The sequence below is a fragment of the Otolemur garnettii genome, unplaced genomic scaffold, assembly GCF_000181295.1.
Source record: "Otolemur garnettii isolate 467f Iridium unplaced genomic scaffold, OtoGar3 scaffold00013, whole genome shotgun sequence".
NCBI lineage: Eukaryota > Metazoa > Chordata > Mammalia > Primates > Galagidae > Otolemur > Otolemur garnettii.
Window position 1 is genome coordinate 6117130 of NW_003852408.1, and position 11619 is coordinate 6128748.

General features: G+C 42.0%; 1 protein-coding gene and 1 pseudogene across 1 annotated transcript in view; both read left to right on the top strand.

Annotated features, from left to right (window-relative positions):
* Window positions 1–11619, top strand: part of COL4A4 (collagen type IV alpha 4 chain) — a 104661-nt gene that overhangs the window by 73076 nt on the left and 19966 nt on the right. Inside the window, exons 35-36 of the mRNA XM_003784892.2 lie at window positions 2471–2578; window positions 3484–3591. Coding sequence (XP_003784940.1) covers window positions 2471–2578; window positions 3484–3591 — 216 coding nt within the window. The remainder of the gene's footprint in view (window positions 1–2470; window positions 2579–3483; window positions 3592–11619) is intronic.
* On the top strand, window positions 6101–7779 carry LOC105886508 (annotated as a pseudogene).

Consider the following 11619-nt stretch of genomic DNA (forward strand, 5'->3'; position numbering starts at 1 on the left):
GCTCGAGCCTCTAGCAGGGGCCCCCAGTCAGCCCCCGTCACTGTGCTGGTGACCGTGGGCAGCTCGAGCCTCTAGCAGGGGCTCCCAGTCAGCTCCCGTCACTGTGCCGATGACCGTGGGCAGCTTGAGCCTCTAGCAGGGGCCCCAAGTCAGCCCCCGTCACTGTGCTGATGACCGTGGGCAGCTTGAGCCTCTAGCAGGGGCCCCCAGTCAGCCCCCATCTCTGTGCTGGTGACTGTAGGCAGCTCGAGCGTCTAGCAGGGGCTCCCAGTCAGCCCCCGTCACTGTCCTGGTGACCGTGGGCAGCTCGAGCGTCTAGCAGGGGCTCCCAGTCAGCCCCCGTCACTGTGCTGGTGACTGTAGGCAGCTCGAGCTTCTTCTCTGTCCCCAGTGTCCTCACCAGCAAACTGGCCTTTTGCATATTGTAGGATTATTCTGAGGATCAAGTGAGATACCTTGAAAGGAATTTGTAAACTGAAAATTACTCTACAAATATAGAGTAGCAATCCTCATTACGTCATCACTGTTGCACAACGTTAAGACATTTTCTACACTTACTGAAATGTTTTTGTGCAAATGCTAAAGATACTAAGATTCTATGAACTCAAAGTAGTCCAAAATGAGGGCCTTTAATGTTACCTAGTTTTAAATCAAATTGTAAGTTAAAAATCCTAACCCTGAGTTATTTTATACTTTTTGGGAAAATTTGCCTAGTTTGTCTGGTCTCATGTGGTTGTCACCAGGGAAATTGTTCCCTTTTGCCATACGCCATGGCTTCAGCTTAGAAATTTTGAATTATATGTTATTCACCAGCACAGAGTTTACTTAAATATGTATTTTCATTGACTGGAAAAAGTTGCACTGAATTTGCATGAACCTAACGGGAAGGCATAGCTCTGTGCTTGTCCTGGGATTATATACGATGCCTGGGGTTCAGACCTGCAGACTCTGCCTTCAGTTCAGAGAAAAAAGTCAGCACAGCTTACTTAACTCAGAAGTTCTGCTCGTAACACAAGCCCACGGATCTGGGAGACAGGGTTTTATTAGCGCTTCAGTGTTTCCATTTGGAGATGAGAATAATGCTGTCCTCCTTTTAGTGCAGAAACGTTTTTAGCAAAAATAAAATAACACATAGAGAAGCTGATGGATATTAAATTCTATCAGAGAACCGGTGTAGACCAACATAGTCTGGTTTCTTGTGTATTGTCATAAGGAATGATTATAGGCCCCTACCATGGCTTTGCAAGAAATACAGAGCCAAACATTCTATTTGCAGATTCAACCAGTGAGTTTTAGCATAGACTATTGGTTCATCCTATAACATGAATTGAAGTCATTCATGTACCCTTAATAAAAATTAAATAAATAAGAAATAAACACATGGAGAAATAGTCATCCTCTCTAATTATCAAAGAATTAAGAAGTGTTCAAAATATCATTTTATCCTTACTGAATTAGCAAGAAAACAAGCCAACAAACTAAAAAGTCCTTGATCAGGACGTGGTCTGCTCTGGCCGTGGCAATGACCAAGCAGTTGGTGGCTGAGTCGGCGCCTCCCTTACTGCAAACCATTTTGTAACCTGTATCAAGGACCAAGGCTGAAGACCAGAGAAGAGCTGACTGTTCTCTTCAGTAAGTCATCATCATGAGAAAGAGACTGCTTCAGATTTTTAAAAATTTAAGAAACATATCCAATGGATGGAATGGATGATTCTGGCCAGGGAACTAGCACGGGGACAAGCCAACTGCAAAGGATGTTAAGGAGATACTTCGGGGAATCTGAGTATGGAATGAGCACTGGATAATATTAAGGATTGCTATTAATTTTCTTGGCTATGATAATGTTATTGTGGCAGCACAGAAAAATGTTCTTATTCTTCACGCTTACCTCCTGAAGTATTTAGGAATGGAATCCCGTGATGACTGTGATTTACTTTAAAATACTTTGGCATTTAAAAATGCATTGAAAATCAAAGTATATGATTTACTTAGAAACTCTACTCCAAAGAATTTTCCCTTATGAATTAATAGGAGAGAAAACAATGATTAAAGATATATAAAGATCATTATACATAACAGCAAACTGGAGTGGCCAGCAGCAGAAGGAAATTAGATTAATTAATTTAAAATGGACTCAGCAAAGTATCAGCCAGTCACTTAAAAAGATAATTAGGAGAACTATGACAAACTTAGAAAATTGCTTGTGCTACAATACTAATTTTAAAAATCAATATAAAATTGTGGGTGTTATTTGCATGTGTGTACATAGGGAAGGTTGTGCTATGGTGGTGGGATTATAGGCATTTTATTTTCAGTTGTTTTTGAATGTTGTCGTGCCTTTCAATGGAAACTATTTAAATACGAGAAAGCAAAGATAGAGAAGACTAGTGGAGGTTGAATTTGATTGTACAGATTCACTGTCTCGAAGAGCAATCCAGAACCACTCAGAGTCTGATCCTTCCTTCCTCAGGGCATTCTGGCATCCCCGGAGAGAGGGGCTGGCCTGGTGTTCCAGGGCCCACAGGACCACCCGGAAGGTCAGGACTGCCTGGCTCCTCTGGACCACCCGAGTGTCCAGGTACCTGGAGAGGAAGTCTGGAAACTTCCCGAGTGCTCTGCTCCTCTATCTCTTGGTGTATCTGAACCAGTCTTTCCTTAGATCTAGGTTCAGATGTGGCTCTGTCACTTCCCGGACCTGTGACATTGGACAAGCCACTTGAACTTACCTATGTTTCACCATGAAGCTAGTCCTGTCTCTCTGGGTGTCACTAAGTGACTGGGACAGACTGAGAAAGCACCTGTCCAGAGCCTCAGTGGCACCAGGTGGAAAGTGGTGGTCTGAATGGTGCAGCTCCTTTCTAGCCCTTTCTGTGTCACCTGCCATTCAGGATGCTGGATTTTTTCCTCCTTTAGACCTAAAACAGTTGCAACACTTACAGCACAGTAGTCAAAGGGATCCCTTCCCTGCTGGTTCAGAACTAAGGGGAAAGTTTTACAGAACAATGGGGAGTATCATTCATTCAGAAGCTCATCTTTCCTCCTGAAGTTAAATCTATTTCTCTCCCTAGAGTTAAGAGGTGTGGAAAGGAAAAGTAACTAAGCCGTGTTCCCAGTAACCCGTATGTATTAAGAACATGGACCCTGGCTGGGAGCAGTGGCTCACGCCTGTAATCCAGCACTCTGTGTGGCCATGGCAGGTGAATCGCTTGAGCTCAGGAGTTTGAAACCCACCTGAACAAGAGCAAGACCCTGTCTCTACTAAAAATACAAAAACTGGCTGGACATAGTGGTGGGTGCCTATAGTCCCAGCTACTTGGAAGGCTGAGACAAGAGGATCTCTTGAGCCCAGGAGTTTGAGGTTGCTGTGAGCTATGATGACACCATGGCACTCTGCCCAGAGTGACAGTCAACTGTCTTGTCTTTCCCAGTGAATGTGAGTCATTTAACATCTTGGTGTCTGAAATACCTCTCTGTTGTCCTCAGGTGATCGGGGGATGCCTGGGATGAAGGGACATCCAGGAGAAATGGGAGACCCTGGGTCAAAAGGCCTCCGGGGGGACCCAGGGATACCAGGTCCTCCAGGAGTAAAAGGTAAGTCAAAAGGAAGCTCATGCCATCAGCAGGTCCGGCACAACAAGGGTACGTTTATGCACTTTCTTACACCCCCAGGTGACCCTGCTCTGGGCTGTGCCACACTTTCCCAGGGCTGCCATTAGTCTCTTCCTGCTCTTCCTTACCAGGGCTGCAGCCATGGGTGACTTTCCAGCCTCCTAATCTGCCTTCTACTGGGTGGTGTCCAAAATGGTGGAGTTCCTCTCTAATTTCTGAGGGCATTTATCCAGCATTTTCTGTGATATTCAGGCCTATTTATTTATTCCCTCCATGAATGGTTAAGCTTCCTCTTATGTTCCAGAGCCAGTGTTAGATGCTGAGGGCAAAGTTTTAAAGAAACTAGATTTGCTTCTTGCCCTCAGGGAGCTCACCATCTACTCGGAGAGACAGACATAAAAAATATATATATATAGAAATAAGTATAAGTAAATTAAAAAAAAACTATAGAAATAAATATAAATAAATTATCTACATATATATAGAAATAAGTATCTATTTACCAGTGTGATAAGTGGTGATTTATTTATATAAATAATATATATATATATAGAAATAAGTATCTATTTACAAGTGTGATAAGTGGTGATTTATTTATATAAATAATATATATATATAGAAATAAATATCTACCACTGTGATAAGTGGTGATTTATTTCTATATAAATGTATAGAAATAAGTATCTATTTACCAGTGTGTTAAGTGGAAGAAAGGTAAAGGAAAGAGTGATTAGTATTCATTATCTTTCTTAGATAAAGAATAACTTATTTTTCTGGTTGACTTTCTTGGCCTTTAAGGGTACTGGTTGGGTTATAAGTCTGGTTATAACATAATATCATATGATCTGTGCTATTAGCAAATCTTCATTTGCTAATGAAGCAAATGGGAATCATACCATTGAGTACTTGGACCAATTTGAGGAATCTTTGAGTTATTTATCAACCGCAACAGAAAATGAAACGGGAGCGAATCTCCTCCCATTCATTTGCAGGATGTGTGTCCTTATCCCTCTTCACTCCACTTCTTCCATTAAAGAAAAAGCCCTTTTCCATGGGTACTTCATGCACGAATCTTGCATAAGCCTTATACTGCATCACATTTGTTTGCTTAGAGGTCTTTCTTACCAAATAGAGTATCATTTTTTAAAAAGCAAAGACCTTTTGAACATCCTTAGCACCCAGCTGATACCCCAAAACTATTTTGGTTGATGGTATGAATAAATTAATAAATGAAAGAATGTACAAACAGCAGTGTGAACAACTGAGCTAGTCACTGAGTGACAGCACAGCTAGTCGCTGTGAGGTCGGGACCTCAACCAACAGTTGACTGCTCAAGCCTTACTTGGCCAAGTCCTGTAACCAAGTTCGCTCTCTTCTTTCCTCCCTTCTCCTTTATTCAACTGACTCGTACATCTAGTCAATTTCAGCAACATGAAAAGTACCTCATCTGATAAGAGTTGAAAACAACTTCTGGGATTAATCATTTTGTTTTGAACATTCAAATGCAATTTTTTCCACACTTTCTCCTCTTCACTCATCAGAAAGCTTGGAAACAAGTCCAGTTGTGGTGTGGGGTTTATCACTTTGTGTGACTCTCCGGGGAAAGCTGCTCCTCTGAAGAGTTGGCACACACTGTATTTTCACAGTCAGATAACTGGGTGGGGAAAGCCCCCAAGATGAGATGAGATCACTTTGTGCTATTCTCCGACTTCACTGACATTTTAGTAATGTGAAGTCCCGTGATGCAGGATAAATTAGGAGTTTCAGGAAAAACCTTCATTCTGTTATTTTAAGTGTCTCTGCTGATGGTGACCATACCTGACCACTACCTGTCTCTGACAACCTCTACTGCCCTCATGGAGCAGTCTTTGCCAGTTTTTGGTCTCTGGGTGACAAAATTGGTCAAGAATCAAAAGAAAACATCTGCGGTTATTAACTACTCCTGCTTCACTTCTACTTCTTCCCACCCCCCTCCCAGTTTAGCAAAACAGCAGGGATTCTGAAGCGTGTCAGTGCCATAACAGTAGACACCCAGTCCAAGCGAAATGACCAGCTCATGCTTCTCTCCCTGGGATTCCGGGTAGCTTGCATTTATCACATAATGTCAGTGTGACATGCTATTAAAAAGGTAATAGCTAATGAATTTGATCCATAACAAAACCACTCAAAATTAATCTCCAGTTGCATCATAATTCTGTGCTATGAAATGGTGTGTTGCAAAGAGCAGGTGAGAAAAGGAGCTGTGAGGACTCAGCATCAGCTGGAAGGGTTTCACTGCTGGAATGCAGCCAGGCTCCACCACACGCAGACATCCTCTAGAATTTGGAAAAGAGCCGTAAAAGTCAAGTGACCCACATCCCGTGTAATGGCTGTGCGGTGGGGCTTCAGGTGATATTTGCAGACAGAAAAAGTAAACTATCCAGGAATCAGACCATTGAGTACTTGGACCAATTTGAGAAATCTTTGAGTTATTTATCAACTGCAACAGAAAATGAAAAGTAGCGTGGCACAGATAAAACGTTCTTCTGGTCACGACAGAAGGGAAAACCATAATTCATGTTAGAGGACCTCTTCTCCAGAAGACAGATATGTAAAATAAGAAAGATCCCCACGGGATAGAGATGACTTTGATTATAGCAGGTCAGACCTTGAGCATTCGAGAAGAGGACCTTCTCATGATGGTAGCATGGAGTCTCGAAATAGAGACCGAGAAAAACCCAGAGAAAGAGAAAGAAATGCAGATCGGAAAAGGCCACGGAAATCTCCATCTCCTGGGAGAAGCAGCCTAGAACCTTCAGTAACCCAGAGTTCCTCAGCTCGGGATGAACCTCCTGCAAAGAAGAGAAAAGAGGAGCTGGATCCTCTCCTTACTCGCACTGCAGGAGCATACGTTCCCCCTGCAAAGCTCAGGATGATGCAGGAGCAGATTCCAGATAAACACAGCTTAGCACACCAGAGGAGGAGCTGGGAGGCCCTGAAGAAGTCAATCAATGCTCTTATCAACAAAGTCAACATTTCCAATCTAAGTTTTATTATTCAAGAGCTTCTTCAAGAAAATATAATTGGAGGAAGAGGTCTGTTGTCCAGATCGATTTTACAAGCACAGAGCACATCTCCAATACTCACCCACGTCTATGTAGCAGTAGTGGCAATTCTCAACTCAAAATTTCCACAAATTGGCGAATTAATCCTCAGAAGGTTAATTTTTAATTTTCAAAAAGGATATCGAAGAAATGGGAAACAATTTTGCCTGACTGCTTCAAAATTTGTGGCACATCTTATTAACCAAAATGTGGCACATGAGGTGTTATGCTTAGAGATGCGCGCTTTGCTCCTGGAGAGACCAACAGCTGGTAGTGTTGAAGTAGCTATTGGTTTTCTCAGGGAATGTGGCCTCAAATTAACACAAGTGTCACCAAGAGGAATCAAGGCTACATTTGAACGCCTTGGAAACATTCCACATGAGTCTGAAATTGATCAAAGAGTTCAATATATGATTGAAGCCATGTTCACTGTATGGAAGGATGGATTTAAGGACCACCCCGTTATCTTAGGAGGAAGATGACCAGTTCACCCATATCCTCCCTTTGGAGGATGACTACAATCCAGAAGATGTTCTTAATGTTTTCCAGATGGATCCTAATTTTACAGAGAATGAAGAGAAGTACAAAGCTGTTAAGAAGGAAATTCTGGATGAAGGAGACAGTGACTCAGACACAGACCAAGATGCTGGAAGGAGTGAGGAAGAAGAGGAGGAGGAGGGAGAAGAAGAGGGAGAAGGACACACAGTGACTATTCCTGACAGAACAGACACGGATCTGGTCTCATTTCGTCGTACAGTTTATCTTGCTATTTGGTCAAGTTTAGATTCTGAAGAATGTACTCACAAATTGCTGAACATGGAATTCCTGGAAAGTCAAACCAAAGAACTCTGCAGCACGTTCCTTGATTGCTGTGCTCAACAAAGGACATATGGGAAATTTTTTGGCTTATTAGCTGGGAGATTTTGCATGCTCAAAAAAGAGTACACGGGATCCTTTGAAAGTATATTCCAAGAACAATATGATACCATCCATCGGTTGGAAACAAACAAACTGAGAAATGTCGCTGAGATGTTTGCTCACCTTTTGTACACGGATTCCCTTCCCTGGTCTGTTCTTGAATGTATAAAACTCAGTGAAGAAACCGCCACATCGTCCAGAAGAATTATGGTCAAAATATTTTTCCAGGAACTATGTGAATACATGGGTCTCCCTAACCTTCAAGCAAGGTTAAAGGATGAAACTCTACAGCCATTCTTGGAAGGACTATTACCCCAAGATAATCCAAGAAACAGTTTGCCATCGACTGCTTTTCAATAGGTCTTGGGGGTTTAACCAATGAATTGCATGAGCATCTTCAAAATACACCAAAGGTCATTGTGGCACAGGAACCAGATGTTGAGAAAAAAAAAATCCTCCCCATCTTCTTCCTCTTTCAGCGTCCTCTTCAGAGTCTGACTCCTCTGACTCTGACTCTGACCAGCAGCAAGAGCAGCTCAGAGTCTTCCAGTGAAGGGAGTGATTCTTCATCTACCAACAGTCACGGCTCTGCCTCATCTAAAGATCTAAGGAAGAAGAGACAAAGGAAGAGCAGAAGTAAAGAAGAAGATACATTGATCAGGAGCCAACAAACAAATGATAGAAAGCATGAAAAAAGAAGACTCCAACTCAGGCACCAGGAAACAAGGCCTCAGAGAGACAGACGGTCAGAGAAACAGAGATCAAAGTTCAGGAGATTCAAATGGGAGAGATCCTATAACGAAGCACATGTCTGACAGAAGTGTCCCCCTGAACGAAATACTGACAGTAGAGTTGTGCATGACAGAGATCAGGAAATGCACAGAGATTTGGAGACTAAGTGTGGTGATCACAGAAAGAAAAGAGGAGAGAAAAGGAATTCTTTTTTCTGGAAATGAGAAGCACAGACATTGAAATAAGGACAGTGAAAATTTTAGAAGAAGAGAGATCAAAGTCAAGGGAAGCAGGTAGAAGTGATGAAGATAGACATGAGAATGGTGCAGAGAGGCATTGGGAAAAATCCAGCAGATACGCTCGACATTCCAGAGAATCAAGGAAAAATCAGAATTGGCGAAGAGAAAAGCCTCCCACAAAGCAAAAACAATTCTACAGAATGACATAAACTGGGCATGCCTTATATTAGGTTGAAACAGATTATTTTTTACATTGATCAGTGAACTTTGTAGAGAATTCTTGTAGAAAGGACTGATTGGTATTTGTACATTTTAAAATGTTTTCTTTATAACTTGTTTTATAACTGATACATATCAGGGCCCTCCCCATAAACTTATTTGAAGAGAACAGTTTCACCAGAAAAGGATGTAAGTCTTGCTTATATTTTGTGAATAAAATGATCAAATACTCATTGAAAAAAAAAAAAGTAAAAGAAAAAAAAAAAAGCAGGTGAAGAGAGAAATATATCCGTCCAGGCTGTCATACCCTGACGGAGAGATGTTGCAGTAATGCCTTCTCACCATGGAGTGGCACTGTTTCACTGCAGACGTCCCACCGAACAGCCAGTGTTTTTGAAAAAAACAAAACAACTAAAGACATTCCTAAAAATTAAAATGTCTGCAGTATGAATCCATTGTTGCAGTTTATCATGCTGATATAAAAATGAACCACACTCCAGCACAAACACTTCGACCTGAGAAACCAAATATTCGAAGTATGTTCTAAATAAGTCAAGGGGACTGATTCTCTTGTTTGAACAAACCAGCTGCTGAACTCAAAGTTGTTTGCTCTGCTAAGCGGGGCCATATGGATGTTGAGTCCTGCTTGTTTTAAATTAGATTTAAACTTTAACTTTTAACATATGCTAAAAAATGGCTCAATTCCTAGATATAAATTTTTAAGTACATATGTACTCTAAAAAGAACACACCCAAGTCCTAGTTGCGCCTTAATATAAGATCAGAATAACAGGAATCTAATGAGAATGGTCTGTAACATGACAACACTGGAAAGGATGTGGACTGAGGCTTTGGGCTGGTGGCAAGTGAGACATTTCATGAGGAGAAAAGCACCATGAGACGACGTTTATCAGGAAGGAAAGGCCGTGCACTTCGAGTTGTGACAAACATAGATATGCTCCTTCCCCTTTTTACAGCTCAAGTGTTCCCCTCTTGCCCTGAACCCTCAGCACTTACCACACGTGTAATCGCCTGTTTGTTCTGCCAAGTCAGGGCTTCTCTCTCCCTACTCCATTGTCTTGTCAGCACCTGTCACGAGTCACATTAGGAAACCGTATCTCACACCCTTTGTAGGCACTCACATATATGCTGATTTCTTTGAACTTAAATTGTATTTCAGAATCTTTTTTGATAAGAGCTTTCAGTGATTTTCAACCCCTACGTATAGTCACAAAGGTCTCTCTTCTCCATCAGGTTTAAAGATAGGGTGACGAGCTGTCCTGTTTTGCCTGGGCCTGACCAGGTAACTCAGGATGTGGAATTGCCAGTTCTGAGAGCAGGCAAGTCCCCCGCAAACAGGGACGTGTTGGTCACCGTATTCAGAGTATAAACCCATAGAAAATCTCTCGAGAGGTAGATTAGCATTTTCAAGCTTTAGGACAAAATACAACCTGAGAGTGGGAGCCCAGTCCCAAAGAGTCGGGGGGCTAATGAAGATGGAAGCCACAGTTACGGCTGGAGTGGAGATTAGACTCCCTGACTGGAGGGGGAGCGCCCCAGCTCCCGGGCGCGGCACGATGCAGCCTTAAATGATGGTTGTTAAGCAGGAGGACGACCAGAGAGGTGAATAAAAATTCCTCATTACCCAGAAATGTGCTCTGTTAGCCTAATTGCCTCTCATTTGCACTGTATATATTTTATGCATGAACAACTTTCTGATTTAGAGATGGGGCTGATAAAAAGCTTTCAGTAAAATGGAAAAAATTACCCTTAAAGCCCTACTCGGATGGAGCTGCATTCAATTTAGAAAGATAACATTGGGTCAGATGGGGGTCGGCCAGATCGACAATAGTGAGAGGCTGGGACCGTGACAACCCAGGATCTGGATGTGGTGATGTGACAATGGAGAGTTGGCAGAAGCTTGGGCATTGCATGCCAGCCAAGTCCCCCAAGTCATCAATCTTGGTGACTAAAGCCGGAGATCAAAACACACGGAAGTAGCGAGTGGTCTCTCAAAAAAATTTATTATCGCTTTAGATAGAGTACAATAATATCCAGATTTGGCAGACGAAGAAGGTCTGTGTGTTCTTTTGGTGCAAACTTGAAACATTGGCTCATAAAGTAGGAAAGAGGATTGGAAAATAATCTAAGCCAGAACTGTTAAAAGCAGCTAGGAAATAAAAGATTTGGGGAAAATAATGATGCATCCCCATTTTTTTGGTGCAGAAGAATATGGCTCATTTGCAGTAATCTACAGTTTAGATCTTAAAACGAGCAAAACAACTTTCTGTTTCAAGTGCTGATGAGAAATCGAATGGAACAACTAACTGTACCATTTCTAGTAAGAAGTCCAGGGAGGGCCTGCTTTAATGAATAGGTAATAATTAGCACTTATTTTATTTATAAATAAGTGCTAATTTATTTGTAAATGGATACCTCTAATTTCTTTAAATGCTATTTGTCCTATAAACCTACCCAAGAAAGATGCGGCACCCGCGTGGAAACTAGTCCTTTTCCTAGCTTCCTCCCGCACCTCCTTGTTTCCCATTGGTCAGCTATTCACGCATTTACTCATTCAGTATTTATTGAACACCTACTAGGAAATAAGCTAAGTGAGGGGACAGAAAGACTAATAGGATCTAGTCTTCATCCCTGATTCACTCTCAAGGTGGGGACATGGTCTCCTGAAGACAGGAGATGGGCATAAATGATCAGGGCCTCCCTATGTGCATGTCTCAGAGGGAGGTCAGAGCCACTTTCTGGTTCAGTCATATAAACTGAGGGTATTTTTCCCCCAAATTTGAGAGCTATAACTCTAAA